The 17998-nt window shown below is 43.7% G+C and overlaps 2 protein-coding genes across 4 annotated transcripts in view; one reads left to right on the top strand and one right to left on the bottom strand.

The window, feature by feature from the left end:
- DROSHA (drosha ribonuclease III) overlaps positions 1–2893 on the bottom strand; it is a 113738-nt gene extending 110845 nt beyond the window's left edge. Inside the window, exon 1 of one of the 3 annotated variants that reach the window (XM_030552229.1) lies at positions 2789–2892. The gene's annotated coding sequence lies outside the window, so the exon portion shown is untranslated. Of the gene's footprint in view, positions 1–2788 lie in introns of all 3 variants that reach the window. The other 2 variants (XM_030552230.1, XM_030552231.1) reach the window with 2 other exon arrangements.
- A 179-nt stretch (positions 2894–3072) lies between these two features.
- C2H5orf22 (chromosome 2 C5orf22 homolog) overlaps positions 3073–17998 on the top strand; it is a 28571-nt gene continuing 13645 nt past the window's right edge. Inside the window, exons 1-3 of the mRNA XM_030552232.1 lie at positions 3073–3270; positions 11465–11610; positions 13967–14116. Of these exons, the coding sequence (XP_030408092.1) occupies positions 3193–3270; positions 11465–11610; positions 13967–14116 (374 nt within the window). The 5' untranslated portion in view covers positions 3073–3192. The remainder of the gene's footprint in view (positions 3271–11464; positions 11611–13966; positions 14117–17998) is intronic.

Genomic DNA, 17998 nt, shown 5'->3' on the forward strand with positions numbered 1-17998 from the left:
TTATGTCAGTGTATTTACTTACATTGCCTGTTGGCTGTCATTCTTCTCATGTTCACAGCATGGGGCTCACAGCTACACCTCCCCCCCTCCAGCTGTCAGTCAGGCACTGGACTCACAGCTGGAGCCCCCACCCTGGGGTGACAACCAACTGTGAGGCAGCATGGTGCTCAATTTCAGGGCAAGGAAACTACCGCCCATGAAATTGACAATCTTGTCAGTTTGATGGCTTCAGCTTTGAGCCTTGCACTGCCACTCTGAGCCAGAGGCAGACCTTAAAACTGACAAGAATGTCAATTTCATTGCTGGTAGGCTCCATGCTGTGAAACTGAGCTCAGATTGTCACTTCGGGGGGGAGGAGGGAGGCGCTTGCTCCACCTGCTAGCGCCACCCAGCTGTCAGTATCCCACACTCTTAAATTAAGTTAACTTAGGGCTTGTCTACATCACAAAGTTGCAGCGCTGGTGAGGGGGTTACAGCGCTGCAACTTAGGAGGTGTAAACATCTGCAGGGCATCACCAGATGCAACTCCCTGTTTGCAGCGCTGGCCATACTCCCGTTTTGTCTCGGGTGTAGAGGATCCAGCGCTGGTGATCCAGCGCTGGTAATCAAGTGTAGACACTTACCAGCGCTTTTCTTGACCTCCGTGGAATAAGCAGGTATCCCAGCATACCTGAGGAAGCCTCTCTGGTAATCAAGCAGGTATCCTTCCCCGCGGTTTGCGCCGGTGTTCTCCGAATCCTCCCCCCAAGCGGGTCTCCTTCCCAGCGGTTTGCAGGGGGGTTCGGGGAACGCGAGAGCAAACTGCGGGGAAGCAGGTCTCCTTCCCTGGTTTGCTCTCGCGTTCCCCAAACCCCCGTGCAAGTAGGTCTCCTTCCCCGCACCCCCGAGCAAGCCGGTCTCCTTCCCCGCCATTTGCAGGGGGGTTCGGGGAACGCGAGAGCAAACCGCGGGGAAGGAGATCTGCTTGCTCGGGGGTTCGGGGAACGCGAGAGCAAACCGTGGGGAAGGAGATCTGCTTGCTCGGGGGTTCGGGGAACGCGAGAGCAAACCGCGGGGAAGCAGGTCTCCTTCCCCGGTTTGCTCTCACGTTCCCCGAACCCCCATGCAAGCAGGTCTCCTTCCCCGCACCCCCGAGCAAGCAGGTCTCCTTCCCCGCCGTTTGCAGGGGGGTTCGGGGAACACGAGAGCAAACCGCGGGGAAGGAGATCTGCTTGCTCGGGGGTTCGGGGAACGCGAGAGCAAACCGCGGGGAAGGAGATCTGCTTGCTCGGGGGTTCGGGGAACGCGAGAGCAAACCGCAGGGAAGCAGGTCTCCTTCCCCGGTTTGCTCTCGCGTTCCCCGAACCCCCATGCAAGCAGGTCTCCTTCCCCGCACCCCCGAGCAAGCAGGTCTCCTTCCCCGCCGTTTGCTGGGGGGTTCGGGGAACACGAGAGCAAACCGCGGGGAAGGAGATCTGCTTGCTCGGGGGTTCGGGGAACACGAGAGCAAACCGCGGGGAAGATCTGCTTGCTCGGGGGTTCGGGGAACACTGGAGCAAAACCGGGAAGGAGACCTGCTTTCCCACAGTTTGCTCTCGCGTTCCCCGAACCCCCCTTGAAGCCGCCCAACAGCGCTGCAGTGTGGCCCTATATAGCTGTACTAATACAGCTGTAACAACCAGCGCTACAAAATTGTAGATGTAGACATACCCTTAATTTTGTAGTGTAGACTAGTTCTAATAAACTCTCTTTTCTTCCCACCAATACTATATTGATGGCAGCTATTTATGTATCTAGACACAGATAAACCCAAACTCCGCATACTAGCAATCTAGAAGCATGTTGTTTGAGCAAAGTCCTCTGAAAGTAATCTATTTTCGCTCCATACTACCAACAGACAGAGCCTTATGTCTGATCTTGAAGCCAGAAAGGGTAGTGGCAAGAGGCCATCAGTCAGTCTGAGAGATATGACAGGGTTGCATCACATTTAGGCCTTGTTTACACTTAAAAGTTGTTTTACCAGTTAGGAGCTATTTCAGTTAGGTGGGGTGATATTTTTAATGGCATAAAAAGTGAATTATGCCACTACAGGTATTCTTTTTCCTCTATAGGAATAACTAGAGCACCTTTATGCCAATATAACTGCATCCACAGTAGCAGGTCAATACTACTTTAATTCTACCAGTTATTTCCTTTCCCATACAACAGCTATACCGCTATAAGCACCTTTATACTGATATAACTGCATCCACACTAGGGAGGGTTATATAGTTTTGACTATACCGGTACTGTTAAAGCATTACAACTTTGTAGTGAAGATAAGTCCTTAGCCAGGCACGGGACAAAACTTGAAGCCAGGCAAAACTCTGATGACTTGGGATTTTGCCATCAACCTGTAACTCAACTGAGCTGCTGCCCACATGAAACAAAATGCAGGGGAAATACACAGGTCTGTACCCAGAGCTCTACAGGATCCTGACATAAACCCCAGGCCCAGGCGAAGCTCATGGGTCTGGCCAGGTTTCTGGGCCCCCTCCATTCAAACCTAAACCACCCAGTGAAAAGGGGGAAGGACCCACGTGAATCGACCCCAGCCAGCTCCAATGCTACCCAGAATCCTGAGCAAAGCACCCAGCCGGGAAGGAAAAGGAAGCAGAGGGGGACACGGGTTCCTAAGAAGGGAGCGGGGGGACTGACTAGGGGAAGAGGGAGCCCCCACCTCCAGCATGAAGGGGGGAGGGAGAAGATCGCTCTCTCTCCCTCAATCTGACCCGCTCTCCTAGTAAGGGGGCGGGAGCAGCCGTCCTACCTGAACGAGCCCCCCCTCGTAGCCCGTGGAGCGAGACACCCGCGGCGCAGGCCGGGCACCAGCCAGGCAGACACCGGCTCCGGAACAGGAAAAGGGAGGGAGGAGCATCACCCCGCGCTGAAGCTCCGCCGCAATCATCCGCGCCGGGTCACTGAGAGGGGCGGGCAATGGGCAGGGGAAGGGAGCGGCGAGCGCCGAGCCCCCTGGCGGCCCCGTGAGCCCCCCTTCCCCGGGAGAGCCCCAGCCTGGCCTGGGGCGGCGGGGGCGCCCTTGCTCCTCCCCTCGCGGCGCGGGTGTCCCACGCTGGTGCTCCGCGGAACGTCGCTGCTCCCGGCGTTCGGGTCCTAGAACGTTGCCGGGTCCGGGGGTTCGTGGCTCCGAACGCTCGTCCTAGCGCGGCCGCCATGAGCAGCGCGGGGCCGCCGGGCCGCCTGCGGAGTTACCCGGCGCTGCCGGTCTGCGTGGTGGAGGACCACCAAGATGTAAGTGCCTGGGGCCGGGGGGAAGAGCCTGACTGGGACCCGCAAGGCACCGGGACTTCTGCTGGGGCTGGAGCCGCTGAAGAGACCAGTCCAGCCCGCACCTCCCGTCCTGGGTTTCTGGGAGTCAGTTCCCACCGTGACCCTGATTCTGCAAGCAGATTATGTCAATGCTGCACTAAGCCCGGCGCTGTGGGGCCTGGAGTGCACCCGCTGGGTTTCCATCTGCACCACGTTGTAAACCTGATTTTACGATTACTGGGTCTGGGCTCACAGCCATGTTAACGCATCCATACTGCCCCGCCACACACACTTTCTTACTGGGGCTTGGGGCTGGTGCTGCATCCACCCTTCGAGATAATAGGTCGCTTTTGCATGACCACGTTATGCTCCTTCAATCATCCCTGCAAATACTCCTGGCACTGACCGAATGGCTTCTGAAACTATATAGACCTAAGCACTCAGGGCTTGTCTACATCAGAAAGTTGCAGCGCTGGTGAGGGAGTTACAGCGCTGCAACTTTGAAGGTGTACACATCTGCAGGGCACCACCAGCGCTGCAACTCCCTGTTTGCAGCGCTGGCCATACTCCCGTTTTGTCTCGGGTGTAGAGGATCCAGCGCTGGTGATCCAGCGCTGGTAATCCAATGTAGACAGTTACCAGCGCTTTTCTTGACCTCCGTGGAAGGAGGAAGCCTCTGGTAATCAAGCTGGTTTCCTTTCCCGGTTTGCTCTCTCGGTCCCAGAGCCACCCAGCAAACCGCAGGGAAGGAGACCTGCTTGCTCGGGGTTCCGGGACCGAGAGAGCAAACCGGGAAAGGAGACCAGCTTCGCCGCGGTTTGCTCTCGCGTTCCCGGAGCCACCCAGCAAACCGCAGGGAAGGAGACCTGCTTGCTCGGGGTTCCGGGACCGAGAGAGCAAACCGGGAACGCCGCGGTTTGCTCTCTCGGTCCCGGAGCCACCCAGCAAACCGCAGGGAAGGAGACCTGCTTGCTCGGGGTTCCGGGACCGAGAGAGCAAACCGGGAAAGGAAACCAGCTTCGCCGCGGTTTGCTCTCTCGGTCCCGGAACCCCGAGCAAGCAGGTCTCCTTCCCTGCGGTTTGCTGGCTGGCTCCGGGACCGAGAGAGCAAACCGCGGCGTTCCCGGTTTGCTCTCTCGGTCCCGGAACCCCGAGCAAGCAGGTCTCCTTCCCTGCGGTTTGCTGGCTGGCTCCGGGACTGAGAGAGCAAACCGCGGCGTTCCCGGTTTGCTCTCTCGGTCCCGGAACCCCGAGCAAGCAGGTCTCCTTCCCTGCGGTTTGCTGGCTGGCTCCGGGACCGAGAGAGCAAACCGCGGGGAAGCTGGTTTCCTTTCCCGGTTTGCTCTCTCGTCCCGGAACCCCCCTTGAAGCCGCCCAACAGCGCTGCAGTGTGGCCACATCTAACACCACTTGCAGCGCTGGTTGCTGTAAGTGTGGCCACTCTGCAGCGCTGGCCCTATACAGCTGTACTAATACAGCTGTAACAACCAGCGCTGCAAAATTTTAGATGTAGACATGGCCTCAGTGTAGTGGGCGAGTTACATTCGTGGGCGCTAAACTTTCGTGCAGATACTTACACAATTAGGTTGATGTAAGTTGCCTTAGGAAGACCTAACTATTGTAGACCAGGCCTTTGGCTCATAAGGACCTGGGTCCTGATAGCTTATTGACCTGAATTAGACAAATTTCTTTGTGGACATGGGTGGGATCAAGCCTGAGGCCGAGCCCAGGTTTAGAATGCAGTGTAGATTTATATACCCTTAGGCATGCGTTTAACTTTACTACTACTAGTACACTTCAAATTCTTATGCAGGAATGGGCCTTGGGAGATAAAGGGCTTGTGTAAACATACAGCACTGCAGCTGCACTGATGCTGCTGTGCTCCTGTGTGACTATGGGTTTGGCTACACTTGCAGCTGTACAGCGCTGGGAGTTAAAGCTGTCTTCATACAGTTATGTAGGGAAAGCGCTGCAGTGTGGCCACCTTTGCAGTGTTGTTGGGAGTGGTGCATTATGGGCAGCTATCCCATGGTTCAAGTGGCTGCAACCTGCTTTTCAAAAGAGGGGGGTGGGGTGGAGTGTGACAGGGAGAGTCGGGGGGGGCGGGGGGGAGAGAGAGAGAGAGTGGATTTTTGGAGCCGACACTGTGTCAGCTCCCTGCCTTGCAAATTCCAACCACTCTTAAATGCAAATAACCTTCAGACCAGATAAGCAGCTGCTCCGACCCCCCCCCGCCCCTTAGCTGTGGACATTCCTTGCCTGCCTCTGGTCGAGCGAACAATTGCTGTTTGTTTTTTAGATAAACAGCTCCCAGAGCCCCGAGTTCTTTAGTTAAAACCATTATGGGAAAATTCCGGAGGTCAGTTACAAGGGAGTAAGATTAATCACTGTTTACACTGGCACTCCAGCACTGTTCTCTTTATTCCTCTCGTTCACGTGGAGTACAACCAGCACTGTAGCTGGAGAGATACAGCGCTGTATGTGCCTTGCCAGTGTGGATGGGGAGTAAGTTACAGCGCTGTAAAGCCACCACCAGCGCTGTAACTCTCAAGTGCAGCCAAGCCCTTAGTGAAGATGCTACCTACACTGACCAGAACTTCTCCCATCAGTGCAGGTACTCCACTTCCCTCAAGAGGTGGGACCTATGCTGACACAAGAAATCCTCCCATCAAAATAGTTCTGCCTACACCACAAATTCGGTTGGCATAATTCACCCAGGGGTGTGGATTTTCCACGCTCTGGGTGACGTAGTTACACCAACATAAGTCTGTAGCAAAGACTACGACAGAGCCCCTTCCCCTTATTTTAAATTATGTTCCTTACTTTGTGCCTAGTGCATCACACCCTTAGCTAATTAGTATAGGATGTGCTTTGTCCCATATTTCAGCAGCCATCATACAAATACTAATCCTCATGATACAGAATAAGATTTTTGCACCACAAATATAATACTGTCTTTACAAACTGTGTTTTTCATGCAGTTATCAATTATTGCCTTGCTGCTTAGGTAATCACCTCAAATAACATGCCATTTTTCCACTTTGGCCATCATTTAAGGAGTGACCACCTCCGCACAAGGTGTTTATGATGCTCTGAGCTAACTGGCAGTGGCATGACAGGTTGCCAAATTGGGATTGGCTTCCCAAAATCTCCAAAATTTTCCATATGCACCAGTGAACAGGTTTAGTGGCTGTTGTGTAATCCTTGTGATCTTTTCTGATCTTTTTCTCCTCCACTGGTAGAAGCAGTGTAGAAAATGCACAATCTGACATATGGAAGCAAAGTGCTCTGCAAATCATAAGCCTTTCTGTAGCCAATCCTGACACTGATCTGCACTCACCCTGCTGTTGACTGCTGTGAGATTGCAGTATGCAGAGGACAGTGGCAGGATCTGGTTTCTTATAATGTAATCGAAGATGTTCACTATTCTATGACAAGTGTACTCTGGGCAGTTATCCCAGGGCTGAAAAAATTCTATTGTTTAACTGCAAATTGCTGGTTTAATTTCTGGAAAATACTCCCCTACATCACATTGATGCTGAAATGATTAATTGATGTTTGTACACTGCTTTGAAATTCTATATAAAGTGCAAAGTACTCACTACCATATTAATAAACAGAAGGAAGCTTTAGCAGTTTTTCTGTTGCATAAGAATGGGGGATGTGAAATGTAGACAAACCCTTAAAAAAAAAAAAAGTTATTCTAAAACGCTTGCTTCCTTAAAGGGGATTTTGAATCCCTAGTCTATTCCCTGGTAAAAGTTTCTAAAATTGCTTGCTTATCAAGCGCAATTTAAAGTTACAATGTTGCTGTTGGATCTGTTCAAATAGATCCTTATGCATGTGCAGAGATTTCAATGTGATGTGTGGGTATAAAGAGAATTGTGTAGAAAACTAAAAAATATTAAACCTTGTCAACAAACCCCCAAAACATTTTTCAGAATAAATTATACTAAATAGCAGAAGTTTTGCAGTATTTACAAATGACAAAGTATATAGCATACCTGTAGGTTGATGTAGGAAAAGTGTTTATTAAAATGTTAGAAGAGAAAATTAAAAATAAATCCTTACAGTATTTTTGAAAATGTTGGCATAACTCATTTAAGATTCAGATTTGTGTCTTAATCTCAGCAGGCAGAGTCCTTCCTGGAATTTGTGGAAATGAATTGTCATCATGTAACATCTCTGAAAAGGCTTTTTTCCCCCTTATTTGCTTTTTAAAAATATCAGTACTCTTATGCAGTGGAAAATGGAGACAAGTGTTATACAGCAGTTTCATTTTATTACCTGGTAGAGTATTGCCAGATCAATCAGTGGCTAGACAGATTCTAACCAGAGTAGGAAAACCAGTCTCAAAAGAGCCCATAAAGCTAGAGATTGACCAGAGGCCTACATTTCAGTAGTTGGTGAAAGTCCTTGCACCAGCTCGATATTTCTGTTGTCTTCTGGAACACTTGCTGCACTATGATTGGCTGCTGACCGTGCACCAGCTGCCCTTCAGAATGAGCAATTATTTAATGGGGCTGTGAGATGTTTTATCCACAGCAGCCATTGATATTTACAAAAGCACCCTCATACTAAACAGTTTACTTTACCAAAATGCTATAAGGTTCCTACTAAAGTGTTTACTGAACTAAGGACCCTGCATAACTAAACCAGGAACAATTTATGATCCTGTTACTGTTTGAAACAATATAAAAACAACAACAACAACAAAAAGCCCTCTCTTGAAATTATTTTGAATGAGACCCAAGTATAGTTATCCATGTAAAGCTGAAACTTTGATAATAGCTCTGAAAAGAGAATTAGAGAGACAAGATAGGAGAGGCAATATCTTTTATTGGACCAACCTGAAGTTGGTCCAGTTAAAGATATTACCTCACTCACCTTGTCTCTTTAATTTCCAGGGACCAACATGGCTACAACAACACTGCAGACATGAAAAGAGAATAGAAATAGAAAACAGTTAAGTGTTCATGGAGTTCTGCCAACACCACCCAAAAGGCTATTGGTGTAAATTTTGAACATTAAATTAGTGTAATAAAGACTGTTTATATTTGCTGTGTATAGAACCTATCAGTGTGCAAAAACCTTAGAGCTATACACAATACATATGCCTTTCTAAGATGTAGCCACTCCGGGGTGGAGGGCATTAACACACAGCAGTCTGATTAGTTGATAGTAGGCACTGGGAGAGGACATTGTGGTCCTGTGTGCCAGGCAAAGCTCCACTCTTCTGAAGATTGCCTTGGGTTGGTTATGAACCTCCCATTTATTTATTTTTCTTTCTAAGGAAGTTCAGTTGCATTAAGTGCAATCAAATCATTCATTTGAAAAACAAAATGTATGAGTCCTTCAACTTCCAGTCTCTAATTTGCAGAGATAGCTATGGCACCAGAGTAGTTTCATCCTAAGGCTTTAGAACTTGCAATTCAGTGTTTGGGATCTTCAACAGGATTCTGCCCTCTTTTCTTTTTTTTTTTTTTGTGCTTAAGAGAATGTCTGTTTAAACTTAAATTCACAAATAAATACGTGCTAAAGTTGAACTGAAAGGCTAGCATCCAAGTTTAGTAAATTTAGAATTCTTGCCTCTCCTGCAGCATAAAGGCTTTGTCTACACTATAGCTTATCTCGGCATAACCTGTGTCGCTGAGGAGAGGTGACTAAATGACTCCCCTGAACAACATAAGCTACACTGACAGAAGCTGTGCTGGTGTAGATAGCACAATGTCAGTGGGACATAGCAACAGCTGCTTGTGAGGGCTGGAGTAATTAAGCCGACGGGAGAGAGCTCTCTGTCATCAACTTAAAGCTGCTATATTAGAGGGCTTACAGCAGTTCAGCTACATTAGTGCAGCTGCACAGCTATAAACTTGCTAGTGTAGCTGTGCCCTAAAACTCAAACAGTTCAGAGAACTGCATTTTCTGACCCTTTACATGTCAAAAGTTACCTACTATAATAATGTGAAGGCATGGAACTAAAAACTCAGGTCTTGGCAGGCAGTAAAGGAGGATCAAATTTCAAGCATTTTCTTTTAAAATCATGTATTTATAGGGGGTTAATCTTATACATATATGTAGTGTTCAAGATTAGGGATTTAATCAGTTGTATTAAGTTTTTGAAAGTAGTTCAGTTCATGTTTAGCATATAAAACGTGCCAACTGTATTGCCTGTGATGCACAGGATATGCAACCTACTTTATTAACTAGTCGGTGCAGTATCATGGAGAGCTGGGGGAGGACAGGAGATTGAGTGCTCTGTTCGGAGGAATTCTGACTAGAGAACTCAGCCAGGGGTTGGAGCAGCTTGTGGATAGGAATTTAACAGTCCAAGGGTGACAGGAGCTTAGAAACTCGATTAGATTTAAACTGTAGCTGGTGCCTGAGTGTGTGTGATTTTTCAACTGGTTTTACCTTGTACTGGACAAAGTCTGAAACTTTTGAAACCCAGTTAAAAAATCTGGTGCAGTGTCTTCTGGCATAGGGTGGGGAACATGGATCATAGGCAAATTTTGACAAAAAAATACACACTGATATATTTTATGTATTTATATTTTCACAGTTCTCAGAAATTATGGGAGGGTCAGACAATAATTATTTAATGAGAGTATACATTGAGATTCAAAAAGTTGAAGATCTATAATCATTGAAACACAAATTGTCAATGTCACAGCTTTGCGTTTATGATGGGTAAGCAACTGGAGAGGCTGAAAACAGCCCAGTCACGTATGTGTCTATTTTATTGTCCACATTATTTTGCCATAAATATAACATAATATAATCAATGAGATATTGACAAAGTAAAATGACATCCAAGAAAGTACAAAAAATAGCTATGAATTATTAAATATGGGATGGTCTAGACAGTATTTGGTCCTGCAATGAGGGCAGGGGACTGGACTCGATGACCTCTCGAGGTCCCTTCCAGTCCTAGAGTCTATGAGTCTATGAGTCTATAAATACAAAAAAATAAGTAGTCTAAACATAGTAAATGAATTTTTTGGTCTGTGCTGTATATACCAAATGTAATTCACCCAAGAGCAGAGGGCCCATTAAAAGCTTTGCACACCTCTCAGCACCTGCCATAGGAGAACCATTTCGTGCAGAGGTTTCTGCCTTCGCTGGGTGCCATGGATGGTGCTATTGGCAGTGAGGAAGGGTTCAGGCTACTAAATTCATAGTCCTTTTATGCAGATTCAGTTGCCTAAGGAGCACAGAAAGGCTCCCACCACTCTGCCAGTCGGTAGCCTCACATAAAGTGAGAACAAGTTAACCTTGGCCTGTCTCTTGTGGTCATGGGGGCTGTATGTCTGCAATCTCCCAGGCTGATTCTTGGTGTCAGCAGAAGGCCTGTGAGTGTCCTACAGCCTGACTCATAGGCAGGCTTCACTGAATTTGAGTTTTATTTTATAATTTTGATGGATAAATGTCAATAGTTATTTTTTACCTTTTTTATTTTTATTGATTTTTTTTCACAGTTGTGGGAAATTATGGGCGAGGGTAAAACATTGGGATCAGACAATAATTATTTAATGACAGTTGAGATTGAAAAAGTTAAATCTGAATAATTGTTAAAACACAAATTGTCAACATCAAATGTCAAAATGTACAAAATAAATGACCTTAAATCAAACTCTAATAGGTTCTTCAGGAGCATTTTTCTTCCCTTGCCTATCTGTAAATTTCATTTATTACCAATGGAAATATTTTTAATCAGTTTGTGTGTGTTCAGTGCAGTCAATGTTTACCAATATTTACAGATCAAAATCTAATCCATCCATGTCTAAACATAGAGCAGGAGGAACTTTAGTGTATGGAAGCCAAGAAGTGTGGGAGGACAGCCAGGTGGGGGCTGCGTGGGATGGATTTGAGTGAAAGAAATGGGAGTGAGATTAAAGCATTGGTGAAAAGCATTACTGTAAACAAAGCTGCCCTGAAAGAATGAAAGGGAGGAAAAAAAATTGTAAATTTTCATGCAAACTACTGTATACGTAGCCCTTGGGCTTGTCCATGATACCAACAAGGTTGTGCTGCACTGATGCATTGTTTTCTGCTTGAGGAATAATTATGAGGCTGAGAAGACGATGGTATTTTGCCAGTGTTTTTGCTATTAACAACGTTACATTTTTTTAACCCACTTGTAACACTTAACACATTTTTGTTCATATTGTTTTAGGTTCTGCCTTTTATCTATCGTGCCATTGGGTCAAAGCATCTCCCTGCCAGTAACATCAGCTTTGTTCATTTTGATTCCCACCCAGACCTCCTTATTCCTGTGAATATGCCAGCAGACACGGTCTTCGACAAAGAAGTTCTGTTTAGGTAATGTCATATATTCCTCATCAAGAATCTCTAAGGGCCAACTCTTGCCACTCTCATTTACATTGAATATCAGAAGAACTGTCCTCAGAGTAAACGTGAGCAAGATGGGCAGAAGTTGACCTTGAAAGTATTTTCAGCTTTTTCACTCATGCTCAGAACTGACTTGTTTATGTTCAAACGATGTTTTGTGGTTTAGGAATACAGTCAAATGCTGATGTTACCCTCCATACATTGGATTAATACGTTCTTGTGACTTGGTTGCATTTTTAATGGTTCAACAGTATGCCACTTGTTTGACAGTTTAGACTATGTTGTTTCTCTGAACAGCATTATAATGGATCGATGTCAAGACTGATCATTTAATCTGAAAAATCCTATTTAAAAAAAAATGCCTTCCTGTCATAAACAGATAGTAGGAGTTAATAGAACAGAAGTACTTTATATCTCTTTTGCCTGTAAAGAGTTAACAAGATCAGTGAGCCTGGCTGTCACCTGACCAGAGGACCAATCAGGGGACAGGATACTTTCAAATCTTGAGGGAGGGAAGTTTTTGTGTGTGCTGTTAGTTTTTGGTTGTTCTCTCTGGGTTCTGAGAGTGACCTGACGTGCAACCAGGTTTCTCTCCAATCTCTCTGATACAGGTTCTTATAGATTCAAAATAGTAAGTACTAGGTGATAAGGCGAGTTAGGCTTATGTTTGTTTTCTTTATTTGCAAATGTGTATTTGGCTGGGAAGAGTTCAAATGTGTATTTGGCTGGAAGGAGTGCAAATTTGTATTTTGCTGAAAGGATTTTACTTTGTACTTGTATACTTAAGCTGGGAGGGTATTCCCAGTGTCTATAGCTGAAAGACCCTGTAACATATTCCATCTTAAATTTATAAAGATAATTTTTACTGTTTTTTCTTTATTTAATTAAAAGCTTTTCTTATTTAAGAACCTGATTGTTTTTTTTTATTTTGGTGAGACCCCAGGGGACTGGGTCTGGATCCACCAGGGAATTGGTGTGGAGAAAGGAGGGAAGGGACAGAGACAGATTAATTTTCTCTCTGTGTTAGGATTACTTTCTCTCTCAGGGAGAGTCTGGGAGGGGGAGAGAGAAGGAGGGGGGAAGGTGAATTTTCGTCTCTGTTTTGAGATTCAAGGAGTTTGAATCACAGTGATCTTCCAGGGTAACCCAGGGAGGGGAAGCCTGGGAGAGGCAACGGGGAGGGAAAGGGTTTACTTTCCTTGTGTTAAGATCCAGAGGGTCTGGGTCTTGGGGGTCCCCGGGCAAGGTTTTGGGGGGACCAGAGTGTACCAGGCACTGGAATTCCTGGTTGGTGGCAGCGCTACAAGTACTAAGCTGGTAATTGAGCTTAGAGGAATTCATGCTGGTACCCCATCTTTTGGATGCTAAGGTTCAGAGTGGGTAATTATAACATGACACTTCCCCTCCTAATTCTGTAAAATCTATCGGTTTTTTTCCTAAGTAACGCTGCAACAGTGTTTAAACTGCAGGGTTGAAATCTGACCATACTAAATCAGAGGTTTTTTGCCAGTGAGTTCAGTGGGGCCAGGATTTCACCGCGACTACTTAGGTAGATGAAAGACCAGTGCAGTTGTGGAGATATGTGTACACACTGTGCCCTTTTTCTACTTCATTCTTGTAATTGGGAAGGGTGTTGGAAAGCTTAAGAATTTTAATACACTGGTGAGTCACAAGAACGGAATGGCGACACTACTCTGTGTTTTGGTTGTGTTTGTTTGCGGAGGAATAGGCAGTTTGGCAGTGTGTGTCATTCCACTAAGGAATTGAGATATTAATAGTGATTCGAATGTGATTTTGTAGGGGCTAATCAATCAGTCTTTACATTCAAGAAAATATTTCAGTCAATTTTAGGGTAGGTTACCTTGACACTGACAGACTCTTAGATTTAGTTTTAATTTTGTCCTGGTGGTGTTGAGCATACTCCATTTTGTTCTTCCTATGTCTGACACACAAAAGGCAGCAATAAACCTGGCTAGTTTATAATCAAGTGTTTTATTGATGAGGAAGACTATTTGATGGCATTACTGCACTATACATATGTTACAAAACCAAAATCCTAACTTTATAGTATTGTTATATAAATTTTAAATAAATAATTTCTAATATTTTTAGGTCTTGTGATCAAAGATTTTCCTGATAATGTTTTACTAGCAAAGTTTTTGTTTTGTAACATAAATCGTATGCATACAAAATACTGACACTTGCTGGAAATTGCACATTTCTATGTAATTCCAGTATATAAGAGTCATCTTTTTTGTGTTGCTGACACACTTTACATATAGGGAAAGTTATCGTGATTTTATATTTCCTCTCCATTCATTTACAGTGAGCTAAGTATTGAGAACTGGATTATGCCTGTTGTTTATGCTGGTCATTTTTCTCAAGTGATATGGCTTCATCCCAGCTGGGCTCAGCAAATCAAAGAAGGAAAACATGAATTTTTAGTTGGTAAAGATACGTCTACCACTACAATCAGGTAATGTATGTGCTATCTTTTGCTAGTAAGATAAGTATAGATCTCATTTTCTTCTGCCACTGTTTCCCATGTACATTTTCTTGGATACTTAGATAAAACTGGTGATAAATCCATGTTTCTGAATGATAATTTAGTTGTGTATATATGACTCCTTTAGGGCCAGACATGAGAAAAGTTCAGTGAATAGTTACACTGACAGACTGGGCCTCTCATTTCCTTTTTATGGATACCATTTTGTAGAGAATTATACTACACTTGTCACATTTCAGTCAGTCAAAGCGCAAATCCAGTGCTCTGCTCCTGAAGGTTGAAATCGTGGGAAGCAGTATTCTAGGAATTACAATTTTTTTAACTATACTGTTTTTGATATATTGTTTTTGTCAGTGATGTGAAGTGTGCTCATTTTAACTGTAAACCAACGAAGTTTTTTGGATAATTAAGCTTTTTTTTTTTAACTCAGTAACATTTCCATTGTTTTCCCAGCAAGGTAAAAATACAATTATTATCTGGCTGCTTCTTTCATCACTTGCCCTTTAGTCACACAGCACCAAATCCTGATCTTGCTAACAGTGGTATAAATCAGGCATATCTCCATTTGAGTCAATGGAGCTACACTGCATAAAATAGGTGTGAAAAGAGAATTGGGCCCACTGAGTGCAGCTGTCTTCTTAAGTAATAATTTCATTACTATTTTTCACAACTTTTAAAATTATTTTTTTTTCACAGTATTGTTCATCATAACCTTTCATCGCTTTAAAACTGAAATCTTTCCTTACTGGACTTCATTTGTCACACCACTTTGTTTTGTAATTTGTGGTTCTTGGCTCCTGAGTGTTGGGTACCTGTTGTTCATTTTAACAACATCAAAATATTGTGTTTTGGTGAAACCGCACAAAAAAGTGCATGTACTGTGCAGCAAAAAAGAACATAACATATGGAACATGGTTAAAAAAAATCCTTTAGCAATATGTTGTCCAAAGGTAACCTGGATCTTGTTTCTGGTAGTCCACCAGGAAGATATGGTGGCCCCATCTGTAATTAACCATGTATGCTAATCTTGAAGTGTAGTGTTGGGTGCAACTGGCTAAAAGTAGGAGTTTAGCAAAGCAGAAAGCTTCATAAGCCAAATATCTATGTTCTTACTCCTGTTCAAGGGAATGTAAAGAGAAACTGACATGGAAGTTCAGTTTTTCATTTTCAGCTTCAGTTTGGACATGCTGATCAGTTAGGGTAAAACTTCCATTGACTTCAGCGGCACAATCAGGCTCTTAATTTGCCCAGGAGTTTTAAGAGGAATTCAGCTCCTTAGCCAAACAACCATAAATAAATGTTGTTTGTTTGAACCAATAGTCCTGGGCTACTGGACTATACTAGCCTGCCTGTCAACTTTGATAACATCCCTTTATCCTCTGCCCCCTTTTAAAACACGTTAAATCTTAGTTTGAGTGTGTGGTATGTTTGTATGAATTTAGTTCTATCCACAGCATTCATCTTCAAACCAAGAGTACCACCGACAGCGTCGGTGCAAGCTTTTCTGTGTATTATGTGCTTGAAATGACGCTGGCCTAGCCCACCTCCCTGGATGAAAGAGCAGTAGTTCAATCCTCATGTCCATTCAGACTTTGGATTCTCCACTGAGACTTCCAGTTAGTACTGACTATGACTGAGTTGCTTTCATTTGGACACCCGAGAGCTGGACTGAGACCATCACATTAATTTTACATAGTGTACCAAACAGCCTCCAAGTTTGCAGACACTACTGACTGGTTGGATTTGATTGGGTAGTCTAGGGGTGAAAGGCTCCTATTAACAAGCCCCTAAGCTATCCAGTCTCTTTCTCCCCTTTTTTTATAGACATATTTTTTATATCACATTCTTCAAGGTAAGGCCTCTTGCATGTTTTTAAGTTCTTTAATTGAGCATTGGTACAGTTATAGAGAATAGTATTTATGAATCCAAAAAAACATCTCAAAGACAAAAAGAGCTCTCCTCCTGAAGTGGTCTTGCACTTTTATTAGTCTGAGTCTGCAGATTCAAATTGCACTGTCTTAACGTGTGATTAATATAAACTGGCTGGGGATTGATTGCCTCTTGAGATAGTCCTCCTACTTTCAAACACTTTGAGGAAAAACTAAATATCCCTTTTTTACAAAAGTGGTTGCCTGTGTTGTCTTCAGGATTTTCAGAGCATACTTTATGGTGGAGTTATTCAGCTATCAGGAAAACTAGCATATTTGTGGGAGAGTAGAACCTTCAGTGTTATTGAAAGTATGTGCTTACATAACATAGGTTAAGGCTAGTTTATAACACAGATTAAGAGTTGTACTTTTGTTCCTTGCTGTGCCTTTGAGGATTAACTGAAGAGCATCGCCCTACTGATTGGTCAGTGGAGTTCTTCCTACTAGAGGGGAAAAGAGGTGGCTGTGATCACAGTGAACAGAAATGATTCATTTCTATGCAGTACTACTATGTCAGTGGTACAGTCACTGAGCTGTTGTTTACAGCCATTGGAACTATAAATGTGCTAGATTGTTTTTTCTTATATAATTTTATCAAGATGTTATTTTGCAGTTAAAGCTAGTGCCCAAAGTTTCTGTCATTACTGACCTTGGTTGGATTTGATTTGGTAGTCTCGGGGTATTTAGATGCCTAAAAACACCCTACCTGCTTAGGCGCTCTTGAAAACCTCACTAGGCACTTACATGCATTTTTAAGTGCTTGATTGTCTCCGAAATTATGGCTCCATGTTCTTCAAGTTTTTAAAGTTTAATAGATCGCATTCTCTCCCACCTGGTTTTTATTCATGGATTGAAAGAGGAAAGCTAGCTTCCCTGCTTCTTCAGTTCCCAATTGGTTTCTCATCTTTGATTGAACTAGTTCAAATGAATAAAATATTCTCTCTGCACCTGCTAGCTAAACAGAAACAAAGTAATTAGGCAAAATTGTGCATAATGAAAACTGGAAGTACTTACATTTGAAAAAACGTCAATACCAGGATTGGCTCAACCATAAAGACTGAAAATAATATAGATACATACTTTAGCAGTACATGATGTGACATATTTATAAAGCTTGAACTGACCTCAAAAGATAAAGATCTTATCCCCATCCTCATCTCTCGTGCCCACTCCCCACCCTGATTCTGTATAAAGCTAAAAAAAAAAAAAAAAAAAAAAAAAAAAAGCAGCACCCTTTACTCATTAAAATTTGAGGAGGACTTACTGATGAAGCATTTTTTTTTATTGAAATGATTTTACTAGATTATAGTTAGTTTAGGTCTTGTCAGAAGAGACCATATTTTCACATTTAACTTTAAATAGGATTATTTTCAAAAAAATTGTTTTAAAATCTTTTTTTTTTTTAAACCAACTATTTTTCCCCACTCTACTTGTAACGGATAGCGAAATGGACTAGGAATCAGGACACCTGGCATTTACTCCTATCTCTGCCACTGACCTCCTGTGTGACATTTGGCTTTCACTTTGCTGTGTTAACTTCCCCTTTCTGTAAAATGGGGAGGTGTATACTGATACATCTCTTCCGCAATAAAGCACTTTGAAATCTATGGATGAAATATGCTATAGAAAAGCTAAATGCTTTATGTATTTATTCATAATATTTTGTGTATAAGTTATTTGAGCACTTCTGAGTGCATATCAAACATGACTTAAAATATGATCTAAAAGAGACAATATAGCGTAATAAACTCCAGAATACCAAATGTAGAACATGCATTGCTTCACAGGTATATAGTATGTCATCATATTGGCAGGATTAGAGAGATACTTTTCTTTAAGTTATCTTCTGATGGCAAAATTAATCTTTTAAGCGCGTATAAGGATGAATCATTCTATTACCATTTGACATTTTTATGGGGCTTTA

The sequence above is a fragment of the Gopherus evgoodei genome, chromosome 2 (genome assembly GCF_007399415.2).
Source record: "Gopherus evgoodei ecotype Sinaloan lineage chromosome 2, rGopEvg1_v1.p, whole genome shotgun sequence".
Classification (NCBI taxonomy): Eukaryota; Metazoa; Chordata; order Testudines; family Testudinidae; genus Gopherus; species Gopherus evgoodei.